The 26,445-nt window shown below is 40.4% G+C and overlaps 2 protein-coding genes across 3 annotated transcripts in view; one reads left to right on the forward strand and one right to left on the reverse strand.

Annotated features, from left to right (window-relative positions):
• st3gal8 (ST3 beta-galactoside alpha-2,3-sialyltransferase 8) overlaps positions 1-7,358 on the forward strand; it is a 26,271-nt gene extending 18,913 nt beyond the window's left edge. Inside the window, exons 5-9 of one of the 2 annotated variants that reach the window (XM_032514799.1) lie at positions 1,317-1,510; positions 1,587-1,766; positions 4,295-4,340; positions 4,534-4,653; positions 5,846-7,357. In XM_032514799.1, coding sequence (XP_032370690.1) covers positions 1,317-1,510; positions 1,587-1,766; positions 4,295-4,340; positions 4,534-4,653; positions 5,846-6,025 — 720 coding nt within the window. In that variant the 3' untranslated portion in view covers positions 6,026-7,357. Of the gene's footprint in view, positions 1-1,316; positions 1,511-1,586; positions 1,767-4,294; positions 4,341-4,533; positions 4,654-5,845 lie in introns of both variants that reach the window. The other variant, XM_032514800.1, reaches the window with a different exon arrangement.
• A 1,704-nt stretch (positions 7,359-9,062) lies between these two features.
• Positions 9,063-26,445, reverse strand: part of unm_sa1614 (un-named sa1614) — a 26,151-nt gene continuing 8,768 nt past the window's right edge. The window contains 20 exon segments of the mRNA XM_032514798.1: positions 9,063-10,184; positions 13,188-13,313; positions 14,147-14,301; positions 14,915-14,958; positions 16,289-16,346; positions 16,464-16,622; positions 17,345-17,600; positions 18,349-18,456; positions 18,540-18,607; positions 18,840-18,955; positions 19,117-19,202; positions 19,389-19,575; positions 19,693-19,784; positions 21,155-21,288; positions 23,972-24,144; positions 24,265-24,313; positions 24,472-24,559; positions 24,699-24,768; positions 24,894-24,991; positions 25,097-25,177. Of these exon segments, the coding sequence (XP_032370689.1) occupies positions 10,110-10,184; positions 13,188-13,313; positions 14,147-14,301; positions 14,915-14,958; positions 16,289-16,346; positions 16,464-16,622; positions 17,345-17,600; positions 18,349-18,456; positions 18,540-18,607; positions 18,840-18,955; positions 19,117-19,202; positions 19,389-19,575; positions 19,693-19,784; positions 21,155-21,288; positions 23,972-24,144; positions 24,265-24,313; positions 24,472-24,559; positions 24,699-24,768; positions 24,894-24,991; positions 25,097-25,177 (2,223 nt within the window). The 3' untranslated portion in view covers positions 9,063-10,109.

Raw genomic sequence — 26,445 nt, forward strand, 5'->3', positions numbered from 1 at the left:
ACTGCATAATGTATTTTTCATGGCATTTGACTGGCATGCTATACTGCCTTTTTTTTTATTACATTCTTTGGAGTTTTTATAACTTTTTTTATGATGTACCATACTGTACCTTTTATGACTTTTTTTATTACATGTTATGTTGTCAGAATCATAAAAGGTTTTATTGCCATAGTAAGTAAACCTATGTGGTATTTTCCTTGGTAAGAGATATATATATATAAACATATTAAACATGTATATAAAATAAACACATTCATTTTTTATTAAAATGTTATATCATAATCACATCAATCACAATCACATTTTTAATACAGTGCCTATTTTGTACGTCATATCTATTTCATATTTCTTGTACTAACATCATTTTATACTACAAACAAGTGTTACACTGCAGATAACCATTACATCTATACTGATGCCTTACATTAGCAGTTAATCAAATGTCCTTTTTGCTTTCTTCAGTAAGTGAAAGTGTTAATAGAGCAATATTAACGTCTGAACCCCTATACAGAAAATGATAGCAGGCTGCACACTGCAGTGACTAGACAGAGTTGTTAAATCAGCTGAATCATGGGACAAATCCCAAAGAAGAATGTGTAATACACTGCATGCATGATGGTCATACAGTGTGTTTCAGGGAATAGTCAGGACCATTAAAGAAAATGAAAAATCTACATTTTCAGAGAATAGAAAGGTAAAAACTGAAAGTTGTATTAGTTGAAACTGTCAGCAGTCTGGATGAAGGGACAAATGCTCGTCTTTTTCCTGCTTTTATAGATTAAATGCTGCTGCAGAAACCATTAGTAGATTAGATTAAAAGGGGCAGTGGAGGGGTTGGAAATGCTGCTGCTAACATCATCAGTGTGGTCCAAGCACAACCCTCCGCTGCAGACAAATGAAGCCAATACGGAAAAAAACTGCAGTTCATCAAGTGGCTCCTAAAGGAAGCCAATCCCCATAGACCCCAATCTTTTACTATTAGTTAATTAAAAACATGTTTACACCCTGAAACATAAAACAATGTTGGTCTGCTTCATTCGGCTCGCCTCAGCTCCATCCTCGCTCCACCTCTGTGCCCATTTTTAGATTATCCACCACAGGCCCTGCCAAGATAGAAATGGCACGAGGCACCAGAGCCCCGCCCCCTTTTGAGCTTCCTTTTGTTCTTTTAGAAACCCATGGGTGACGTCACAGACAGTTTAACCATGTTTATACCCCCCCTGGTCTGACCTAAAACCTTTACAGGCTAATACAAACATAAGTGATAATAAATATGTATTCAAAAATAATGCAACGCATGCTCCAAAACTCCACAGAGACTTCAGCGGTCTGAGAAGGACCGTACTATAGAGGAAGTGATGATTGATATGTTCAAGGTAATTTCCCCACCCACTGTGGACTCCACCCCCTCCTCCTCCCGTTGCCGAAGGTGCGCGGTGGTTGGCAACTCCGGCAACTTGCTGGAGTCAAAAAACGGCAACCTGATCAACTCCCACCACTACGTCATCCGGTACGTATGTCCACACACATCTTACCCTCCTCTTCATTCTCTTTCTCCTCATCTTCCTCCCCTTTGTCCTCCACAGGATGAACAAGGCGGTGACTCGAGGATTTGAGAAAGACGTTGGGAATCGGACGACGCATCACTTCCTGTACCCGGAGAGCGCGGTGGATGTTGAGCACGGCGTCAGCCTCGTCCTGCTGCCGTTCAAACTGAGAGACCTGGAGTGGCTGACCAGCGCGCTGTCCACCGGCCAAGTCAAAATGTAGGAAATAGAGATCCAAATACACTCAAATGTAGGAAATATAGATCCAAATACACTCAAAATGTAGGAAATAGAGATCCAAATACACTAAAAATGTAGGAAATAGAGATCCAAATATACTAAAAATGTAGGAAATATAGATCCAAATACACTCAAATGTAGGAAATATAGATCCAAATACACTCAAAATGTAGGAAATAGAGATCCAAATACACTAAAAATGTAGGAAATATGATCCAAAGTACAAATGTACATACCAAATGTAGAAATATAGATCCAAATACCTCAAAAACACTCAAATGTAGAAATCTAGATCCAAATCACTCAAAATGTAGGAATATAGAGATCCAAATACACTCAAATGTAGGAATATAGATCCAAATACACTCAAATGTAGGAAATATAGATCCAAATACACTCAAAATGTAGGAAATATAGATCCAAATACACTCGAAATGTAGGAAATATAGATCCAAATACACTAAAAATGTAGGAAATATAGATCCAAATACACTCAAAATGTAGGAAATATAGATCCAAATACACTCAAATGTAGGAAATATAGATCCAATACACTCAAAATGTAGGAAATATAGATCCAAATACACTCAAAATGTATCAAATATAGATCCATATACACTCGAAATGTAGGAAATATAGATCCAAATACACTCAAAATGTAGGAAATATAGATCCAAATACACTCCAAATGTAGAAATATAGATCCAAATACACTCAAAATGTAGGAATATAATCCAAATCACTAAAATGGAAATATAGATCCAAATACTCAAAATGTAGGAATATAGATCCAATACCTCAAATGTAGAAATATAGATCCATAAACACTCAAAATGTAGGAAATATGATCCAAATACACTCAAAATGTATCAAATATAGATCCATATACCTCGAAATGTAGGAACTATAGATCCAAATACACTCAAATGTAGGAAATAAGATCCAAATACACTCAAAGTGGAAATGGACCAATACTCAAATGTAGGAAATATAGCCAATACACTCAAATGTACAAATATAGATCCATATACACTCCAAATGTAGGAAATATAATCCAAATCACTCAATGTAGTAAATATAGATCCAATACACTCAAAGTAGGAAATATAGACCAAACCTCAAATGTATGAAATATGATCCAAATACACTCAAATGTAGGAAATTAGATCCAAATACACTCAAAATGTAGGAATATAGATCCAATACACTCGAATGAGGAAATAAGATCCAAATACCTAAAATGTGGAATAGATCAAATACACTCAAATGTAGGAAATATAGATCCAATACACTCAAATGTGGAATATAGATCCAATACACTCAAAATGTAGGAATATAGATCCAAATACACTCAAATGTACAATATAGATCCATAACACTCGAAATGTGGAAATATAGATCCAAATACACTCAAATGTAGAAATAATAGATCCAATACCTCAATGTAGGAAATATAGATCCAAATACACTCGAAATGTGGAAATATAGATCCAAATACACTCAAAATGTAGAATAAGATCCAAATACACCAAAATGTAGGAAATATAGATCCAAATACACTCAAATGTACAATATAGATCCATATACACTCAAAATGTAGGAAATATAGATCCATCACATCAATGTATAATATAGATCCATATACTCAAAATGTAGGAAATATAGATCCAAATACACTCAAAATGTAGGAAATATAGATCCAAAACATTTATAAAATGTATTTAAAAAATCTAGCAAATATATAAATGAATAGACACAGATTCACAGATTACATAACACTTATATCAGAGATGGCAAAATGTGCTCGTAATATATTTGTATTATACATATAATTTTGATATTCTTTATAATTCTATTAAATATACATCAGAATATATTTAAAATGTGAAACTGAATAAAATATAAACTATGAAGTGTACACATTAAGTATTTACATCAGACAGGGCATATTATATTTGATGTGATATTATTCAAAATCTATAAAATAAATAACAGAAAATGTTTCATAATGCAGCAGTTTATTGGAGAATACTGTATATTTGAAAAAATATAGGGGAATTACTAGAAATGCACTTATTTAAATGATCACAAAACAAAAAAAGGACACCAATATGAATAAATACACATTATTCTCTTTCTCTCTCTCTCCATATTATATATATATATATATATATACACACACACACACATATACTAGCCTGGATAGTATACTACTGCATAGTAACGCACAGTAGATAAATTCTCCCAGCTTACAGTGAATACTGGATATTCTAAATGCATATCATAACCGAATTGTGTGTGTGTGTGTGTGTGTGTGTGTGTGTGTGTGTGTGTGTGTGTGTGTGTGTGTGTGTGTTGTGTGTGTGTGTGTGTTGTGTGGTGTGTGTGTGTGTGTGTGTGTGTGTGTGTGTGTGTTGTGTGTGTGTGTGTGTGTGTGGTGTGGGTGTGTTTGTGTGTTGTGTGTGTGTGTGTGTGGTGTGTGTTGTGGTGTGTGTGTGTGTGTTCAGGACCTACATGAGGGTTAAAGACCGAGTGCAGGCTGATAAAGACAAGGTAAAACAAAGGCCACAGTTACAGTCTTTTGTCTTCTGCAGCGATAAAATTGATGTCTTTGGGTGTATCAAACATCTTACCCTTCTACGTCTTTATGCTTTATTAGTTATTGTTTTAATATTGATCATATCTTCCTTTAACTACTCTTACCATACAGCTAAACAGTACAACACTGTATATGCTATGTGTGTAGGTTCTGGTGGTGAACCCAGTGTTCTTTAAGTATGCTTACGATCGTTGGACCGAGGGTCACGGTCGCTACCCGTCCACCGGCATGCTGGCCATCATCTTCGCTCTGCACATCTGTGACCAGGTACTTAGGGGGGAGGGGCGGGGGGGGAGTCTGTGTCTTCATTTCTGACACCAAACATACTACACAAGTTTTCCAAACAGTGTATGCTCCTAAATGCATTAACGCGCCCTGAGAACAGAACTGATATAAAGATAAAGTTAAAGGTCCCATGACATGGTGCTCTTTGGATGCTTTTATATAGACCTTAGTGGTCCCCTAATACTGTATCTGAAGTCTCTTTTATATAGACCTTAGTGGTCCCCTAATACTGTATCTGAAGTCTCTTTTATATAGACCTTAGTGGTCCCCTAATACTGTATCTGAAGTCTCTTTTATATAGACCTTAGTGGTCCCCTAATACTGTATCTGAAGTCTCTTTATATAGACCTTAGTGGTCCCCTAATACTGTATCTGAAATCTCTTTTATATAGACCTTAGTGGTCCCCTAATACTGTATCTGAAGTATCTTTTATATAGACCTTAGTGGTCCCCTAATACTGTATCTGAAGTCTCTTTTATATAGACCTTAGTGGTCCCCTAATACTGTATCTGAAGTCTCTTTTATATAGACCTTAGTGGTCCCTAATACTGTATCTGAAGTATCTTTTATATAGACCTTAGTGGTCCCCTAATACTGTATCTGAAGTCTCTTTTATATAGACCTTAGTGGTCCCCTAATACTGTATCTGAAGTCTCTTTTATATAGACCTTAGTGGTCCCCTAATACTGTATCTGAAGTATCTTTTATATAGACCTTAGTGGTCCCTAATACTGCCACTTTGCTCATCTGAAAGCCATGATGTTTCTCTTTCTCATGGGGGGGCCAAATTCTCTGGACGGGCAAAGCAGAGAAAGGGGAGGTAACCTTGCCCTTTATGACCTCATAAGGTGAATATTCCAGATCTGCCCATCTGAGCTTTCATTTTCTCAAAGGCAGAGCAGGATACCCAGGGCTCGGTTTACACCTATCACCGTTGCTAGCCACTGGGGACCATAGGCAGGGTGGGGGGACTCATAACCTCAAAGTGAAATCTTCATGCCATGGGACCTTTAAAGAACGAGTAATGTACCAGAGTAAGTCTTCACACAGTCTTCGTCACTTTTAAAACAAATGCAGACTATGTATGTAGGGGGACAGTACAGCATGCCATGTAGCGTGTCCCAGTATATGACGTTGCAGTATGTCATGGCATCATTTCCTGTACGTGGTCAGGTGTCGGTTTTTGGTTACGGCGCCGACGAGCAGGGGAACTGGCATCACTACTGGGAGGCGAACCGCTATGCTGGAGCCTTCCGGAAGACCGGAGTCCACAGCGCCGACTTTGAAACCAAGATCATCCACCAGCTCGCCAAGGAGGGCAAGATCAGTCTGCACCTGGGACGGAGTCCGTAGACAGGCCTACGGACCTTCTGATCTACGGACTGACCCACATACAGACCAACAGATGTGTCCGCCAGCCGACAGACCTACAGACAGACCTGTGGACTAACCCACAGACAGACATGCTGACTGAAAGACCAGTCTGCTTACTGACCAGCACATTATTCACCACTTAATTGTTTTGACCAAGAACCAGCTACATCTCATCTGGTACTCGACTGAGTCTGGTTGCTTGTGGCACACCGGGCTGCCACGGCTTGTTTCGGGGGGGATTTTTGACACGATGTGTCTTACACGTCAATCATCCCTTGAGTCAGACATTCAGGCATGCCGGATTGAAGCCGTTTGTTAGGCAGCAATATTTGAACATACCTGGATTACCTGTGGACGGAGTCTTCCGGGGACAGTTGGACGGGGTTCAGATTTCCTCCTCCTGCAGACTCCTGTTGGTTGAAATGCTCAACTTAAACATACAGACTGGTTTTCGGGACCCTCCACTTTACAAACAGAACTGCTCTCTGGGACTGCAAGGAAGGACCACACAAGTTTTGCTCTGAGCGGGAAACAACCACAGACTTTTTTATATATTTTTGATGGATTTTGTTGACTATAAACGGGGATACCCTCTTTTTTTAATCAAAGCACTTTGCCCTGCAGAAGAAATGGCACTAAGAGGCCATGCTGTTGCTTCTCTGTCCAACCACATTTCAGGACATTATATATATTTATATCATTTATAATCCATCCATTATTCTAACTGAATCTTAATGCAAACTGTCACTTACTGTCCTGACAGACTTACGTTTTCTTTCACATCTCCATTTTGGGAATGTAAGCCAATGACAATTCCGGTCTCGACCATACAATATGGCGCTGGAGGCGGTGAGTGGGGGGTTATGTTGGGGGTTATGTTCCTGACTAAAGCAGGAACATTTTAATTAGTATTTGATGTGTATGAAGTGTGATTTGAAGGACTTGTTTTGTTGTACTCCAGTAGCTGAGCTATAAAGTTATACTCAACACCAACTTAAGATGTGAATCAGGGAGTAAAGCTGCAGACTGTTGAACTCCATAGGCAGACGTAACGTAAGGATGTGAGTCACAGCTCAGCGGATGGGAACGACCAGGACGAGTAGACCCTGCACGACTTTCAACTAAAGATTCATTAAACAAAACATAACGAGGTCAAACAATCAGCAACACAACCAGTGTGTGCGGTGCCAAACCAAAAAGAACCAACCATATGAATGAAGAGAGACTGGAGGAATCCGCTGTCTGTCACACCTGTACTGTGAATGTACAAAAACTGTCACAGTCGACTGAATGTTATGAGGAGTGTTATCACGCTGAGAATGTTTGAGTCTGAATCTGAGATTGATCGTCCGTCTAAGATCGGTTATATAGTTTCTTTCAGGTTTGCTTTGGTTTTGCATGAGGGCTACTCCGCAAATCCTGTGTTTGGAAGAGAACCCAATATCGCCGTTATCCGAGCATACGTTTGGCCTTCACATTAATGGTACGCACGTCCACCCATAGTAGATAAAGTTTGCATCTAGCAGCTTGATTTGAGGAAAAACATAGAATTTGCCTTTAAGAATGCAGGAAAACACTTTCGCATTATCATGTTTAGTTTTGTTTTAAAAATTAACATAGGTATCTACTTTGTCCAAAATTTGAAAAGATTGAAATCTCACACTTTGGCTCCTAAATTAGTCATTAGTTATCCTCCACTGCCTTTGCTGGTAACAGTAGCTAATGTTACTGGTTTCAAAAAAGGAATTACTAAATTACTAAAAATTAGAATTGGGATTAACATTACACACAAAGTACATGAACAATGTTCACATTCAAATTGTTAGTCAGCGTGTGCGAATGAGTAAAATTGAGTATATTAGTGCTGTAACCTCTGACTGCTCTGCTTTGAGTTGTTCTGATTGGCAGTTGATCATCAAACTTCAGCTTTCCTATCACTCATTATCTTGCTAACAGGTTTCCAGGATTACAAATAGTTGTATGACTGAACAGGCACACAGCGGAGGCTACCACTGTCAGGTTGAATCGGGTAGGGGACTGGGAAAACTGTTATCCATCTCCACATTTAGAGCAGTCTGCCATTGTGAAATCACTCTGTAAAGAGCTCAGTCTGCTTCAAACTAACTTGGTTGTTCAGCCTTTAAGCAAGAAAAGAATTAAAAATGTTAATAGTTGTTCCGAACAGCATCACTTGAAGGCAGAGTAAAAAGATCCCCTGGCTGCATCCCATTGGCTCCCTGAGCTCTGTCCAACACAGCTGTCTTTGGTGACAGATGCAGCTGTCGGAAAAATGAGTTTTAGACGATCCAACAAGCACTCTACTTGAAGCAGACCGAGGCCTCTATAAATAATCCTAAATGCTAACTAATAATCTGGAAGCTGTAGCTGTAGTTTAGAGTTCTTCCTTGGTCTGTCTGGAACAAGTCGAACGGTCTCTTAAAACCGACTGCTGAGTCATCCAAAGCTGCGCTTTAATCGGTAACATCTGCTTGGTTTATAGTTTTTTTGCTGAGCTTTAACACTGCGTTGGCTTCCTGAAGGAAAAATCTCCTGCTGTTAAACTTGGAAACCATCCACTTAATGAGGGACATTCAGCCACTAGCAGCCCCAGGAAGTCCTGAGCTGGCCTTAACATCCGAATCACAGGTTTGGGAATTTGCAGAGTAAGTTATAGTAAAAAGATTCACTTCCTTCCTTAAAAAATACATAAATCCTAATCTGTGTTTCTTAGATTTCCTGCAGTTTGAAACTTGAAATGCAGGAAAGTGCGGATGAAATCAAATCAACAAATCATGTATGATGTACTGTATGGATGTTATTATAGCTTTAATTCAGCTCATCAAGTTTAAACTGTGACTGTTTGGAAAAAAGAGAAATAAATGTCAGTTTCACTTTAAGAACCGGCTTCAGTTCATCCATTCATTCACAGTTACCACACAGAGAAGCACTGGGATATTTTAAAACAACATAAACCCACCTCTATTATTTTCAATAAAAAAAAAACACATGAAACAAACTTTTTTTTTTTAATCAAAAGCGAGGAGGTAAATGTTGACACAATCAAACCCAGATGAGAACCATTCTGCTGAGAGATTTGAGGTCTGGAAGAGGTCTTCCTCGTGGCAGTGTAATGCCGCCACCATGACTCAAAAAGGCAGCTCAGCTTTCAGTCTAAGGTCGTTTATCATGTTATTATGAATTTTATGTTTCGTTATCACTAGATACCAAATTATTCAGTTTCAACAAGTTTGTTTTTTACCACAAATCCAAAAAAGTCTGTCATATATGATAAAATAATAAGTTATGTAAAAGAATTATTTGGTATGTACTGATAATACCAAAATGTATCATAACAAATAAGAAACTGAGCAAAAATATGATGTAATAGTGTCAGTAACTCGCCGATATCTTGTGACATTGAAGGCAGCTGGAAGCATCAGCTGTGTCCCATTTTAGGCTCCGCCTCCTCTGATTTTATCCTTTGGTCTTCAGTATTGGTCCCCGGTCCCTCCTGGACCCTCTAAGGGGGCGGGGCCTGAAATGGGACAGAAGTGCTGATGATCTCCACAGGGTCAATAACAATAAAAAAGAAAATGAAATTAGAAAAAAGTTGGAAGTTCAGCTTCAAAATAAAAGTTAAGTGGATTGTTTTACTTTGAAGCGAAGTATTTGTGCTTTTAAATAAAATAAAATATTTTTAATTAAAAATAAATAAATAAAAGTATCGTCAACTTCAGACTTCCATGGTTGCTGATCGGTTTGTGCGAGGCAGTCTCCATGGCGACATTATTACATGACCCGGGCTACATAAAGATCTAGTCTGGTCTAGATTCTTCACTAAGAAAAGGCTGGAGGACATTGGACTGTTGATCATGTGAACTCCAAGGTTGCTAGTCCAGTCCTGGGAGGGGGAGTAGGACAAAAACCTCCAAGTCTGACGTAGTCCATCGCAAATCAGGGGTTCTTCTTCTCAGTACTCTTTTGGTTTGGTTCTGGTTCTCCAGGCTGACTGATGAGGTCTGGATCTGTACTGGTCCAGGGTCTGCACCAGTCCAGGTTCATGTCAATCTGAGAGAAGCTGGACGAAGGACGACGGAAACAAACCCTTCTGGTCCGGTTCATCTTCTATGTAACCATGCTGCGCACACACACACACACACACACACACACACACACACACACACACACACACACACACACACACACACACACACACACACACTTTAGAGAAACTCTGACATAGAGTTCACACAACAATGTTAATTTTGGCACCAGATATTAGTTTTAGTCACATTTTGGTCATTTAACAATCATTTATTTTAGTCATCAAAAAGACGCTTAATACATTTGTGCCGCACTTTTGTGAATTAGTAGACAATTTAATGTCTTCTAAGTAATCTATAGGCGCTTTCACACTTATACTTCGGTGGTCTCGATCCAATTCAAGGGTGAATTTCCAACATTGTTGCATTTTTTCTTTAGTTTGGTTAGCTTTGACACTACACTTTGTCAAATGAACCAAACACGAACACATCATGTTTGTTTATTGGACACTGATCTCAGAAATAACGGGGTGTGCCCGGATAGCTCAGTTGGTAGAGCAGGTGCCCATGTACAGAGGCTTAATCCTCAACGCAGCGGTTCAGGGTTCAACTCCGACCTGTCGCCCTTTGCTTTGCTCAGTCCCCCTCTCGCTCCCCTTTCATGTCTTCATCTAGCTGTCAAATAAAGGCCTAAAAATGATCTTTTAAAAAATAAATAATGGAGCAACACTAAATTTATAATGTCTTAGGTTTTCTGGTTCGAATAATGAGCAGCTGATGGACAGCGAGTGAAGGAGAGTGATGTGTTGTCAGACAGAAGACCAGCTTATGGATTGGAAAGTTATCCTTATATAGTGTTGTATAGGTCCGTAAATTGTGTCCAAGATTTAAACTGCAGGCTAGTAAATGCTCGTTTTTTCTTTCACTTCTGTATTTGGGTCGGATTGTGTTCTCACCTAAAGTGAACCAAATTCTAATTCACTCGGAAGCAAACGGAGACCACTGTTTTCAAGCGGACTAGAGTTTGTCTGATCCGCACCAGAGTTCGGGTGACCTTTCACACCAGCCCAAACAAACCGGACTATCCAGGGTTCGTTTTAAACAGCCCTAACAAGGAAGGTGTGAACACGTTTGGTTTGGTCCAAATCAGTCGGTGAGTTAGTAAACGTGGAGCGATTTTCCCTCGGTCGGTTTGGTTTGGTTTCACACCTGGAATCGTACCAAGTTGCGCCATTACAAATCAGGATGCACTATTGTTAGGATTTAACAAAGTGAAAGGCAGCAGCATGTTGCTTTTTCACATCTACTTTCATTTAGAACGCAGCTTTTTTGACAATGGGTGATCTTACATTTTTAGTTTGGAACTGTGGCGGTCTGAATGCACCTCACAAGCGAGCCAGCACCCTAGCCTTACTTAAAAAGAGAAATGTTGACATTGCATTATTACAGGAGATGCATTTGCCACAGACTGCTACCTGCCGCTTATTCAACGGATTCTATCATGCAGTTACATCCTGCTCAGCAAGCTCTAAAACAAAAGGAGTGGCCATTAATGTCAAATGGAATCTTCCGCTTAAAGTTTTGTCCTCTTGGTCAGATAATACAGAATTGTGATTTCTACAATAGAGTATAGTTATAGGAAAATTACACTTGTCACTTATGCGCCTAATATTTTTGATGGCAGTTTCTATGGTACGCTCACCAATCAAATGCTGGAGATAATGTTCTTTTTTTTAATACTGTGTGGGACCCAAATATTGATCAGTTGAATGCCAAGATCACAGAAGTTCAAGCGTAAGCCACAATGTTCTGAAATCATAGCCAGCAGCTTGGGTTTTATAGATATTGGGCGTGCAGTAAGGACTACTCCTTTTTCTCAGGTAGACCTAAATCTTTTTCCAGATTTTCTTATTATTTCATTCAATTGATAAAGCGTTGTTAGTTCCAATTGCATTGTCTGACCATGAAGGGGTCCTCTGTGTCACCACCCCAGACCGCCTGTCTCAATGGGCTGTTACATGGTGCTTTAATACTTCATTACTGAAAAAATAATCCTACATCTCTCAGTTTATAGCTGAATTTCAGATTTTTGCAGACAACGTTGGCTCTGTAGAAGACCCCAGGATATTGTGGGACGTAATAAAAGGTTTTATTAGAAGCAACACCATACTATTCTGCTCTAATGCGCAAAACCTCAACGCTAACTCCACCAGATTAGACTCATTGTTGCAAACTAATTTAAAATATAACTAGTCAAGAAGGAAATAAACAACATTCTGAAAGAGAAATCTGAATGTCTAATTCATAGAACAAGACAGGGCTATTACTTTTAGTGTGTTAGACCTAGTCGTGTACTTACCATGAGCTTACTGTCCAGTGATTATTTTGCAGATATTCCCGCTATTAAATCTTCAAATGGTAATATTAGAACTGACCCTGTATATATAATAAATAAATCCTTTCAGACATTTTATTCCAATTTGTATAAATCAGAGGTTTCTTTGGATAAATCCCACTGCAACAGCTGGTTGAATTAGCTTGACTTGCCTCAATTATCAGCAGAGGAATCAGCTAACTTAGATAAATTGATCACTTTAGAAGAACTAAGGTTGGCAGTTCAGAATATGCAAAAGGAAAAAATCCCCGGGTTTTGATTGGATCCCCTGGATTTACATGCAACTTTTTGGGAACTACTGGGCCCATTCCTTCTGGATTAACTTCTCTATTGAGAAGGGTGAATTTGCAAGAGATGTTAACACAGCCTAGACCTCTTTACTTGTGAAGGATTGAAAGTGTACCCAGACCACCTCTTCAAGCAGGTCTTGGTAGTTTGGTCCACTTTTGGTGCTCACCAGAGTTTGATTGACACGTTCTCACCTGCCCAGACATACCGCACCAGCGGGACAAACCAACTCTAGTTTGATTCAACCTAATGAAAGGCTATCGGTGTAAACATGCCCTCAGACTACAGTTTGTGGCCATATTAACAGGTTCTCACCTCTTCCATTGCTGGGGAAAAGGGTTACATGTTAATAGAAGACTGTATAGTAGAGCCCAGTGGTGAAGCACCAATCAGAGCACAGGATGATGATACGTACCCACCAATCACTGTCCTCCTGTCCCAGGACCACCAGCACCTGTCCCTCAGAGAAGCTCAGCTCATCGTGGTGGTCCGCCTGGCAGTCGTACAGCGCCTCGACCCGGCGGCTCGTCGCACCGCGAGGCTGATAGACAGAGGCAAATCACATTGAAAAATGTCCAACTAATATTACTAATAATGCATATTAATAATTATTAGAAAGGGGTTATGTTTCGAAAATAAATGCTCACAGTTACAATGAATTTAATTAGGTGGCTGCAAAGATTTACATAGATTCTAACGTGTTTCTACATGGTTGCTAAGACATAAGTATGTGGTTAGAAGGGGTTGCTAGGCGGTTGCTAAGGCGCGGCTGGAGTGTTTTGTGGTTTCAATTGGCTTGTTCGAGATGAACTGCGTCTCAAATTGGACAGTTTCCAGCAGCCTTCATGCTGAACAGGAAGTCACAGAAACACTCATATCCTGTTAGGTCAGATTCCGGTCTACTAAACTGTTTTCAGGCACGTTATCAGCTGGTACACAGTCTCCGGTGGTTTTAATTATGACAGAGTAGCTTTTAAAAGGCTCTACATGCAATCTGTGAGTCATCTCTGACTTCCACACTTGTGATTTGTACAGAATAAGCCTTTAAATCAGACAAATGGCAATTCAGATCCCTCTGATTCAAAAACAATAAAAGGTTTATGTACAATGTCATTGTGTTGAGTCGATTCTGAACCAATCAGCTGTTAGATCAGCCAAGAAGCCGGCGTTTCCCATCGGTCTCGCAGTCGGCGAAAAGCAACTGCGCTGCCTGTGTCTCAAACCTGCGGCCGCCTTGATCTCGTGAGGTCATTGTTGTGTGTGTGTGTGTGTGTGTGTGTGTGTTCCGTGTCTGCGCAGACCTGGCTCATCTTGAGCGAGCCTAATGCTGACTCTAGGTGATGGCGAGGGAGTTAAAAGTGTTGAAGATCTCACCAATGATCTGCGAGGAAGCGGCTGGGGGGCGGGGCGTCTGCTGTCATTTTCAAAGCTCTGAGAACGGTGATTGGTGGGAGACCCGTTGGGAGGGGCTTTTTTGACAGGGTGCAGGAAGTGGGAGGAGCTACCGTCACTGTCCGCTCTCCGGAAACCTCAGAGAAGAAGAGACAGAATGTAACTGGAGCTATTATGTATTATAGTTATTTAAATTATTTCATAGAGAAAGAGAAATACAATTATTTCTTTCAATTTACCAATATACCTCAGCATATTTTGATTTTTTTTTTTTCAGAAGTTTAAGTAAAAAGTGTGAGAATTTCTTTTTTCTACAATATTTTTGAGACAATGTTCTGTACATTTGCTTTTAAAAAAAAAATGAAAAAAGATGAGGGAATAAGAATAAGCAACTGGAAACGTAACTTGCACCTTTGAAATAAAAAAGGGCAACCAACAGTTATTTCTATTATTGAATAATCTGCAAGAAACTCAATCAATTTGATTATTTGTTTGGTCTATAATATGCCATAAAATATGCTCATTAAACAACTGATTATCAAAATAGTTGGCAATCATTTTCCACAAATTTTGGACTACTCCTCAGTTGTTGCAGCTTTACAATAAAGTATTAAAAAGAAAGGACAATAAATACAATGTTACCACAGATAGAAATGTAAACTAATCCTTTAAAAAATAAAGTTCCTTAGTTACACATGATGTATTCATCCGACTCCAGACAGATAAAACAGATGTCTGGACAGAAAGTACCTCGATGTGGTCGTTCAGTCAGCGAGCTGAGAGGAGACGCTGGACTGGAAACACACAGACAGATTATGAATTATTATATCTGTCTGACTCGGAACTGTATTTCATCTTCAGTCCACCAGAGGTCAGTAGAAGTCTCTCAAGTTAAGCTAAAGAAGAGATTTTTCAGCTTCTTCTGGCTTCAACACACACTGACTCTTGACTTTTTGTTCTTTTAATATTTGGGGGAAACCATTTTATGTATCTACTGCATTATTTTAGACACATTTCACCAAATCTATGCAGACATATCCGGTATCTTTTGACCTAAGATCTTGTCAGCTTTAGAAGAAGGGTTTACAGTGGGGCAGTTCCATTTCAACTTAGAGTATGTAGCAGAGATTGAATAATGAAATGGTGTTCCACAGGTTGAAAGAACTATTTTAATGTCAGCCTCTACACAAGTATTCGAAGTCCAGCGACTATTTCATGACCAAACCTGCACAGCCAAATCAGAGGAAGTAATCAACACTTGAAGTTCCAAATGTGCTCATTTGATTTGGCTTTACACTAGATGGTATTTGGTCCGTTTTTTTTTCTTATAAACAAATAAAAGAATACAAAAAAAATGTGTTTTTTCTGTTGTTGTTTTTTCAGTTTAAACCGGTGAAAACAGCTGTTCTTCTGTTTTAGTTGTAAAGTTAAATTAGGTTGTAAAGTAAAATAATGAGGCAATTTCTTTCATTTTGTCAGTATTTCTTTTTGAATTGAAGAATGTAGAAATAGACAGAGGACCAGGAAGTATATCCAATAAAATCCTGATCCATTACAATTGATGGACGGCCGGACAGGCAGACAGACAGACAGACAGACAGACAGACAGACAGGACAGACAGACAGACAGACAGACAGACAGACAGACAGACACAGGCAGACAGACAGGAGGCAGGCAGAGACAGGCAGACAGGCAGGCACAAGACAGGCAGGCAGACAGGCAGGCAGACAGGCAGACAGGCAGGCAGGCAAGCAGGCAGGCAGACAGACAGCGACAGGCAGGCAGGCAGGCAGGCAGGCAGGCAGACAGACAGACAGACAGACAGACAGACAGACATTGTTCAACCAATATTGGCCCAGTTATTTAACTTTTGGTTTTCCTTGTTTTTGGTGTAAAAAAAATCCCCTGGTATTTCCGTTTCTTTTTTCATTGGTTCAAAAGGAAACAAATCAATGTACTGTGCACGGCCCTATTTAACAAAAACAATCCAGACAACCCGTCCCCAATGTGACATCATTCTACTACAGATCCATTCAGAAGCCGGGCTCCCTCGGATGTGTTTATTGTAATCAAATTCAAATGCATGTTTTAATTCAGTGTGATTCTCAGATACTCACACACACTTCTTAAAGGAGGAGTCTGGTCCACTGTAGATCCTGGGACTGGTTGGCAACCCATAATCTACACACACACACACACACACACACACACACACACACACACACACACACACACAGTTAATAACACAGTACTGTATCACTTTGACACATTAGTTGCAGCGTGTCTCTCAGCTGTTACCGTGGTTGCTGGACTCGGAGCAGCTCCTCTTGTGTCGGACGCCAATGGGAGGGGGAGGCGTTGACTTGCGGTTTCCTGTCAGGGGGAAGAAGACCTCCCCCTCTTCCTCCTCAACTCCGTCCCCCCCAGCAGGTGGAGGAGGGGGGGGAACGTTTGGAACTGAAGGATGACAGAATGCAGAGATGGAGGATTGACTTTTTGTTTTCTAAACCTGGTCTTTATGTTGCAATTTAAGTTAATAAGTGACTAAAAACATTATTAGTGTCAAAAGGTTGTCTTGTTCTCTGTAAAGTTAGCTGAAGTGATGTCATGTGGCATTTGTGGAGTAAGAACTGCGAAGAACTCCGTTAAAATAGTCTTTGAAATACTACACTGCTGGTAAGGAAATAAATGGAGTAACAGGCTTACCGGCTTAAAAAGTGACGCATTTTCTTTTTAAAAATGGGCTGTGTTTGTAGATCCAATTCATTCTGATGTGCAGAGTGGTTCATTCATGTGGATTTAAAATTTGAAAGTGTTAAATTGAGAACGGAATTTGGTGTGGTGGTGATAGAACAAAAACTTAGTACTTAAAGTAAATGTCCTGGTTTACTTTGTACCACTGATTGTGAGAAATTGTGCAGCTTTAACAAAAGTATTTTTGTATACATGTAAATACAAATGCATTTAATAATAGATAATGAGTGTGTGTTTAGTATAGCTAGGGTTGTGTTTGCTGCCATTTTGGAGTGAATTCTGCTCGTCCCAACCGCTGTAAATAATCTCCATTAAAAGAACCTGGACCTTACTTATTTCTAAACCCTGGCTACGGCACTGGTCACGCAGCAGATGAGAGGAAAAATAAAACACCTGGAAACATTACAGATATAAAAAAAGCTGACCTTTGACCCTGGGGGGCAGTGGCGGTGCGGGGGAGGACGGCGGAGGAGGAGGGGGACTAGAGGTGCAGCAAGAGGGCCGACTGTGGAGCTCCATAGCCATGGCCAGCCTCCTCCCCACACTGAGCAGACCCCCTGCTCCTCCAGATGAGGGTGGGGGGGTGGGGATGGAGGAGGCGGACTGACTTAAGCTGAAGGGCCGGGGGGGGAAGGAGAAGGAGGAGGACGAAATGGAGCGCTCCTTCTTCACTGGACCATTCTGAAACCAAAGAGAGAGAAAACTAAAATCATCAGAATGATTATTTTTGCGATAAATGGTTTAATAATAATAATGTATACTTTATTAATCCCGCAAAGAGAGACTACAATTTACACTCTGTTGTTAGTACACACATTACACAGAGGCCTGAATGACACACACACATGCTCAGTACCTTTACTTGCACTAAATGGAGAGAACTACAGTTTTGTAACTATATAACACATATAGCACATAGACACAGGTATTATCCCAAGAAGCCAAAGTAATAAAGTAATATATGCCCTCAAGAAAGATGCACAAATACTCATTAGCTGTGACCACACACAAGCCTGCATCTATGCACTCATGCATCCCAAATTTCAACTTCCTAGGACAAAAACTGTCGCCGCTACAGGTTGGGGACAATTTTTTTGCACCGACCGACCGAGCTGGAGAGGTGCTGGTTGCACCTATAAATACAAAAAACTGGACTGCCACTATCCCAAAAAAACACTGTCATGTTGAAAATGACATGTATGTGTTCACGTTTTCTGCATTAGAACAAGCTTGGTGCATTCAGCCACTAAAGTAAATCATTATTAAAGTAGTAATAGTAAAGTATCAAGAAAGGCAGGTAATAATTAAAATACACTCTTTACAAGCAGAAAACAAAGAATACTATCAACCTGATGATGATGATGTTATTTTTGAAAAAATGTGGACTAAAGCAGATGAATCAATCAAAAAATTCCGTTGCCATGATTACCTTTTCGTCGTAGTCATCGTCACTATCGTAGAGGTCGTCATGTCGCAGCCTCCACTCGTACTCCACGTGGACGTGATGGTCAAACTGGTTGGACTGGGCCTGCTGCAGCTGCACAAACACAACGCCGTTCTGATAAATGTAACACGGACATCAATAGTCACGTATGTGCAGCTTTGGAGTGACGGCCTCACCAGCGTCTCACAGTGGCCGTGCTTCAACCTGCGGCTCACGTCCAGAGCGGTGTCCCCAACATCGTTCTCTGTTCACACACAAACAGTTGAAATATGATTCAGATGGTCTCTGTCATCATAACCATCAACAGGAACAGTATGTGAGGACAAACAAGATGAGAGTAAAGATATTTTTGAAAAATTCCCCAATTTCCAAATTGTCTATGGTAATGCTTACCTGTATGTAAACATGCATGTAAATGTGTGTGTCTGTTTGTGCGTGTGTGTGTGTGTGTGTGTGTGTGTGTGTGTATGTATTACTGATGTGTGTGTTGGCCCTGGCTCTCAGCAGCAGTCTCACACAGTCGCTCTTGTTGTGCAGACAGCTGTAGTGCAGCGCCGTGTTCCCTGCTGAAGTCTGCGCATCCACGTTGGAGCTGAAGACAAACGCACACACACACACACACACACACACACACACACACACACACACACACACACACACACACACACACACACACACAGGTGAACACAAAGGTGTACACATTTACACCCACTGAGATGATATCACTCATAAACGGCGTCAGAGCACACTGACCAGTTCTGAGCTAAGAAGTCCACGATGTGCAGCGACGTCCTGTCAGACAACAGGACGGCGAGATGGAGTGCAGTCTCCCCTCTCTCCTGTTGGCGTGGAAACAAACTGCTGAGTGTGTTTGTTTATGGGAGTTCACTGATGTGTGTGTACATTTGTGTGTCCCTATATGTAATAAAGAATACCTATTGGTACGCCTGTATATGTGAACCTGTGTGCATCCATACGTGTACACATATACCTTTATGGGTATACTTGTATTTGTGTGTGTGTACCTGTATGTGTGTGTGCAGTGGCTGGCTCAGCTCCATCCTCTGAGCATACAGTTGGATCAGACTGTAGATGTCGCAGCTCTTGGTCGCCTCCTGCAGGGCGAGTCGCAGCGCTGCAGTCGAGCTGTGGCTTCGCCTCACAAAATGAACGTCCTGATACTTTGACAGAATGAAGTCTTTACGTTCTCCCCTGAACACACACAATAATATACAGTACAAACTTTTACAAAGGAAAAATGTTACTAGAAAAAGCACAGTGTGTTTGTCCATGCATGTGTGTGTGTGTGTGCATGTGTGCGTGCTTTACATGTGGCTGTGTTGGGAGGGCTTCAGTGACGGACTCAGCAGGTTCGCCTCCAGAATTTCATTAAAACCAGAGTTACCAACATTCCTTGCCAACTAGAGAGGAAAGAAGACAACATTTTATCACTACCCACATCTTATAGTGACGAGTACTCCAGAAAAAAAAAGACCATTTGCTTGGTTTTGCTTGCAGCCAATTCCCACGAGTGTTCTTTGATTTAACGCAACGTGTAATTGGCCGACTAACGGAGCAGCTACAACCCATAGAGTCTATAGTGTGGTCAAGTTGAGTGCAGCATTTTTGACAGGAGTTGTACAGTTGAGTAGTAACTATAATTCAATTTTAAGAATTTGAACACTTTCAATACACAGCCCTCTTCTACTTGAACATACAGCATACGTACAATAAAGTTGGGGCCTTTTGAAAAAGTATATTTGAAGTGTAACTAAACCCCTTAACTAGTTTTTTCCAGCTGGAAACCAATGTTTATGGGGATTTAGTAGTGTTGTTGGTGGATTCAGGTCCAAAACTGGACATTTTAGTGCAAAGTATTTGACTTTTACGTATTGAGTTATTCATTTGCACAGAGATTGCCTCTACTGGTTGAAATCCAGCTATTGCAATTGAATTTTGCTATTGGCTGATCTGGTGCTGGGTGATGTTTGTGATGCTGGTTTTCCTTTCCACCCTAAAGCAGGGACATTCTGTAGTGAGGTACAGCTTAACTAAAACTGAGGGATTGTTTAACTTTTCAAGTCGGGGCCAGAGAATAACAGCAACCAATCAGTTAACAGTCCTGTGATATATTGATCAATGTTGCAAAGAATTTCTTCCCAACTGAAATTAAAAGGACACACCTCCTGGACACAGAAAAATGTAATGTAATTGTGGCAAGACACAGTTCCCTGTTCATTATAATTCCCAAGGTGCTTCAGTAAGAAACATCCATCCAATCAAAGACCTTTAAAATCTGTTGTGTGGGCAACCTGGTAGAGCGTGCGCCCATGTACAGAGGCTCAGTCCTCAACGCCCTTTGCTGCATGTCATTCCCCCTTTCTCTCCCCTTTTATGTCTAAGTTGTCCTGTCCATAAAGGCCTAAAAATGCCACACATAAAACTAAAAACAATCTGTTGTGTGTGTCGCAAACAGCAGGTAGAAGCTTAAGATGACGGTGAGGATTGAACTCTTTCTTAACTGAGAGGAAGGATTCTCTTGTTAGTTAGTCTTGTCTAGCCATAACTATCTCATACCGCTTATCATTCTTGGATAAGGAAAAAACACTCAGGCTTGTTAGCATTTCTTTGAACCAATCACAACACAGAAGTCTTGAGTGGCCGTAGTGGATAGATAGCGGAGTTAATGGAAGGGGAAAAGACAATGTCTGACATCTCACATCTCAGGCTTTATCCCAGCAATGTAAATCCTGAAAGCCAGACTACTTGTTAGCTAACAAGCAAGACCTACCAGCAGGTCTGAGGTCCCCAGACTGTCCAAACTCAGAGACTGAATCCTGGAAACGTGGACCCCCATCTCCCTGTGGATCCCTGAACACTCAATACAGGTAAGGATGCCCAGATTGGTCGAGATCCATCCAGGATCTACACAGAGAGAGAGAGAGAGAGAGAGAGAGAGAGAGAGAGAGAGAGAGAGAGAGAGAGAGAGAGAGAGAGAGAGAGAGAGAGAGAAAGAGAGAGAGCATTAAAGTGTATTGTCTTGACATATCCATTTAATGAGTTTCAATGATATTAGCATCGAAAGTAGCAATAGAAAAAAAATCAAATAAGGGCTGCCACTGACTCATTAGGGAATTATCTGTCTGTCTGTATTTCCTTGATTAATCATAGTGAAAAATGTCCGTCACAGTTTCCCAGAGCCAGAGTTGACTTCTTAAAATTGCAGTCCAAAACCTGAATATATTTGGGATTGCTGGGTTTACTGACATAGACGAGAAAGAAAAACAGAAGTTGAAACAAGGGAAGTTTCTAATTTTGTGACGGGTGACTAATGGTAACAACCACAAACAAACTGGTCAGAAGGAATACTCATGCGCACATTCAGCGAGTTGGAACATGTATTTAGTTTTTAAAAAGCAACACAGCGGCTGCTGTAAAACAACGAGACTTGATGTGGGAGAACATTTCTACTTGAGTCAATGTGTTAGCTCTAATATAGTGTATTGATTTTATATTTGATCACAGGTAACCTAGAATATTACTTAAATCCCATTCTGAGGTTGCAGCACCATCATTAACGGCCCGTCAGACACCGCCTACCAAGAGCCTGGGTCTGACCGAGGTTTCTGCCTAAAAGGAAGTTTTTCCTCGCCACTGTCGCACTGTTGCTTGCTCAGGAGGAGACTACTAGAACTGTTGGGTCCTTGTAAATTCTGGAGTGTGGTCTATCTGTATAGTGTCTTGAGATAACTCTTGTTATGAATTGATACTATAAATAAAATTGAATTGAATTGAATTGAATTAACAGAATTAAGATTTACAATCATGAATTTCTTTTTAATGTATCTTACTGGTTTGTGTTCGGGAACTCTACACAAACATTTAAAAAACGTTTCAGATTCACATTCTTCTGACGGCGCTTTGCTACAGTGGCTTTATTAATATGATCCGCATCAACAATGTTGTAAAGAAAACTGTCAACACAAACAAAGTTCTGGGATGTAGAGCATGTCCACGAAGGAGAACGTTAGTGATATGAGGATGGATGAATGAATGAATGAGGAAATGAAAGAGCGCTGTATCCAAGGGAGGAGACTGAGAGAAGAAAACCTGCTCCAGACGAGAGGCCTGTACCACAAATCAAGATGCCCAGGATTTCTTTCAGTTACCCGGCTTCACTAACCCTAGCGACCATGGTCCTGCATAAGCTGTGTCACGACGGTGGGTAATGACTAGTTCAATCAACCCAGGGTTTCCCGATCCAGCGGTGTTTGCACAGCACGACCAATCGTAAACATCTACGTATTTTAAATAAGAAGAGCAAGCTATAATTCTACATAAATATGAAGAACACAGCCACAGTTTTACAGACAAAATGCAAAACAGTCACTGCTTCCTAAAACAGGAAGGAAAGCTGGCAAAAAAAGCCGACGCTGTTATTACATACATCCCAATACATCAATATCCTCAATGAATATATCAATAAACATCTCCATCAGTCAGGCACAAGCTCTGACCATAATTACACTTGTGCTTTCCATATACTCGTTGCTTCAGCCTATTATTTCAGTTGCTACCCTGGCAGTGGGAAGCAATCGGGAGAGCAAATAAAAATATTAAAACATGATTTAAATGAGCGCATTGGCAACACACGGCTCAAGAAGCCAACCTATATTTAATCACGTGGGCTAAACTCACAAAGCCAACATTTGAATATGTTTTTATATTTATTCATTTTAGGGCGAAATCACCATCACCAAACCCACATACCATCGTGCAAACCCCATATCATTGTAAAACACAAATACCCTATACGTAATTCCCTCTACTTAAAATCTATATCTTTCATGAGATACCATCAGGGAATGTTAACGGGGTTATTGGTAATGTTTCAACTTTTATGAGTGCACCTCTCTCTCTCTCTCTGCGCACTGAGCTCCAGCCCATCTTCTATGAACGGTGACGTTGTTATGAATCAAGTATTTGATTGGTCCATGGCTTGATCTCTAATCTCCAATTTAGCTTGATCTCTAATCTCCAACCTAACCTGATCTCGACCAGGTTAGGTGTTCAGCATAAGTCACCGTGGCAATTTAACCCGGTAACAAGTGATCCACCATCATAACGCCAAATCTTGCTTTGTAGTTCAGGCCTCTGGTTTGGTTCACAGGCTCAGTTACCATAGTAACTGATTCTGAGGTTAAGTTACCTCTCTTTGGTTGGATTAACCTTCCTTTCTGAAACAGAAAAGCCAGAGTTTCCCTCATCTCAGGGTTAACAAACTCAGAGTTTTCACTAAACCTGCTTTCTGAATCGGACTTCTGGTTAAATAAATGGTAAATGCTCTACATTTATACAGCGCCTTTCTACCGTACTGGACAAGGCGCTTTACAATTTTCCTCTAATTCATTCACCCATTCACTCACTCATTCATACACCAATGGAGGCACAGCTGCTATGCAAGGTGCTGGCCTGTCCATTGGGAGGAGCTTGGAGTTCAGTGTCCGGCTCAAGTTCTGGGGATCGAACCGTGAACCTTGTCATTAAAGCACAACGATCTCTTGATAAAATAAAAATGCATTGATTAAGTGATTGATTGATTGATTACCTGGAGCTCCGCAGTCACAGCAGCAGTTGTTTCCTGGCATCCGCCTGACGTCATCAGTGATGGCCCGGGTCAGATCCTCCACGCTGCTCTCCCCACAGCCTCCCCCTGTCCCCCCCCCGTCCAGAGCCACATTCAGAGCTTCCTGCTTACTGTTACTGAGCACCGAGATCCAGCTGAACACAGAGATTCACATAAACACTTTTCATTTTTGGGATATCAACATAATTACAGGACGAGCGCAGTATCAGACTTTATCAACAGATCCACCAGAATAAAGTTTATTTTTGACTTACGCCACACACTCAGCATCATCCTCTGCCAGGAAGTGGTAGGTCCGATTATCTGGAGGACAAAGTGTCTGTTACATATTACACACTTATATCAATTACACACTTATATCAATCAATCAGGGCAGTCTTAGGCCGTTATCTCAGTGTGTGTGTGTGTGTGTGTATGTGTGTGTGTGTGTGTGTGTGTATGTGTGTGTGTGTATGTCTTACGAGAGATGAGGTCAAAGCATTTCTTGTCCTCTACGCTGGGTTTAACCTGACAGGTGAGCAGGTTGAGTCTGGTAGGAGGTTTATTAGGCTGAGAGAAAGAATATTATAACTGTAAGAATCATAACTTTGACGTGAAATGCCAAAAGGTTACAGCTTATCATATTTCACACACACACTTTTTAAAAATACCTATGCACACACACTTGTGTACACACAGCTGAACTCACAGTAGCGTGTGCGATGGTCAGGTAACAGTTGTGAACTGAACATTTCCTTTTCTGCCACATTTTCCTCAACCTGAAAAACAGACACACAGGCTTACTCCCACTACTAATACTATGAATAATACTAATACTGATAGTTAGTGTTGAGTATTTGTGTGTGTGCACAATAGTGTGTGTTTTTTATTTAGTGTTTTTTACCCGTCACTCTTCTTGTAGAGGAATCCTGTTCTTTCTGTCCCATACTGTTTGTCTCCCAGCAGCTGATGCATACTGTACACCTGTTTAGGCAAAGAGTCCTACACACACACACACACACAGATGCAGATACACACACACATACATATAAAGAACGTGCTGAACGGTATTATAATGTTAGTTAATGTCACATCTGTGTTTCTGACCTGCTCTGTGTGAACGACTGGCCTCAGCTGATCTCTGAGAGTCACAAGCTGCTTCTTCTCCTCCTCCTGACGCTGCTTCACCTGAACACACACACACACACACACACACACACACACACACACACACACACACACACACACACACACACACACACACACACACACACACACACACACACACACACACACACACACACACACACACACACACACACACACACACATCAACTGAGCCAAATGTGTATTTAAAGTAATTCAGACCAGGCCAAAATGATCCTATTAATTATTATCCAGCTAATTTGGATATTACAAGATATCATTTTAGATTAGTTTGTTTTTGCCGCTGGTAGGCTCAGATTTTTATTATGCGTGTCTGACTACATTATGAAAAGATGGAGAACTTGCTGTTATCCTGCCAAGCTTTCATGTGTAACTCACTAATGTCTGGTACATACAGTATCCACTCTTTGAACAGCATTTTTCTTTAGCAAAATGTGCTTTAATATAGGATTTCTTCTCCTATTTGCCTAGCAGGAGTCATCCCAGTCATAACGGCCACTGCAGACCCGATGGTCTACAAGGCACAGTGTATGGACCAGAGTGTAGATCCATTTGTAATGTTAGCTGTATGTTAGCACTACTAGCCTTAACTTCAGACTATCCATCCAAAAATAACGTCTATGAAAGCTGCGCAAAGTGTAGCTTGACATTTCGTTGGCACAATTCAGAAATTGAAAATATTTTAGATAACACAAATCTAGGTGTTTTGTACATTAAAACAACAAACTCCCCAGAAGTCCTCTCTTCAAACAGCTTCCATCCATAGACAGTTAACTTACCTTCTACACATCCTGTCAATCCACGATGTGAGTAGAGTGCAGATGTGTCACTTTGCGACAAGTAGCCTACAAGATGCTAACAAGAGGATTCTGTAATGTCAATACAATAACAAATGGACCTACAGAGTTTGTTTACTACTGGCTACAAGTTAGCAATCAAACCGTCATAAACAGCTACAATGTTTTTGAAATGATTTCCATCTTGTTATTGTTTGTAATGAGAAAAGTTTATTATTTGATGGATTTCACAAAATTCAGCATTGCACGTTATCTACGTTATACACGTTATATATATTCATAGTACATATTCACCTGTAAAAATTCTATTTATAGTGTCCACCTGTCTATTATATTCAGTACATATTCAGCTGTAAATCTCTTTCACAATACTTGTTATCTATATATTATATTCATAGGACAGTAAAATTCTGTTTATAATAGTATTAATTTCTATATTTATTCACTACTTATCCATGTCCTGCACTTATGAAACCATTGTATATCCTGCAC

The sequence above is a fragment of the Etheostoma spectabile genome, chromosome 4 (genome assembly GCF_008692095.1).
Source record: "Etheostoma spectabile isolate EspeVRDwgs_2016 chromosome 4, UIUC_Espe_1.0, whole genome shotgun sequence".
Taxonomy (NCBI): domain Eukaryota; kingdom Metazoa; phylum Chordata; class Actinopteri; order Perciformes; family Percidae; genus Etheostoma; species Etheostoma spectabile.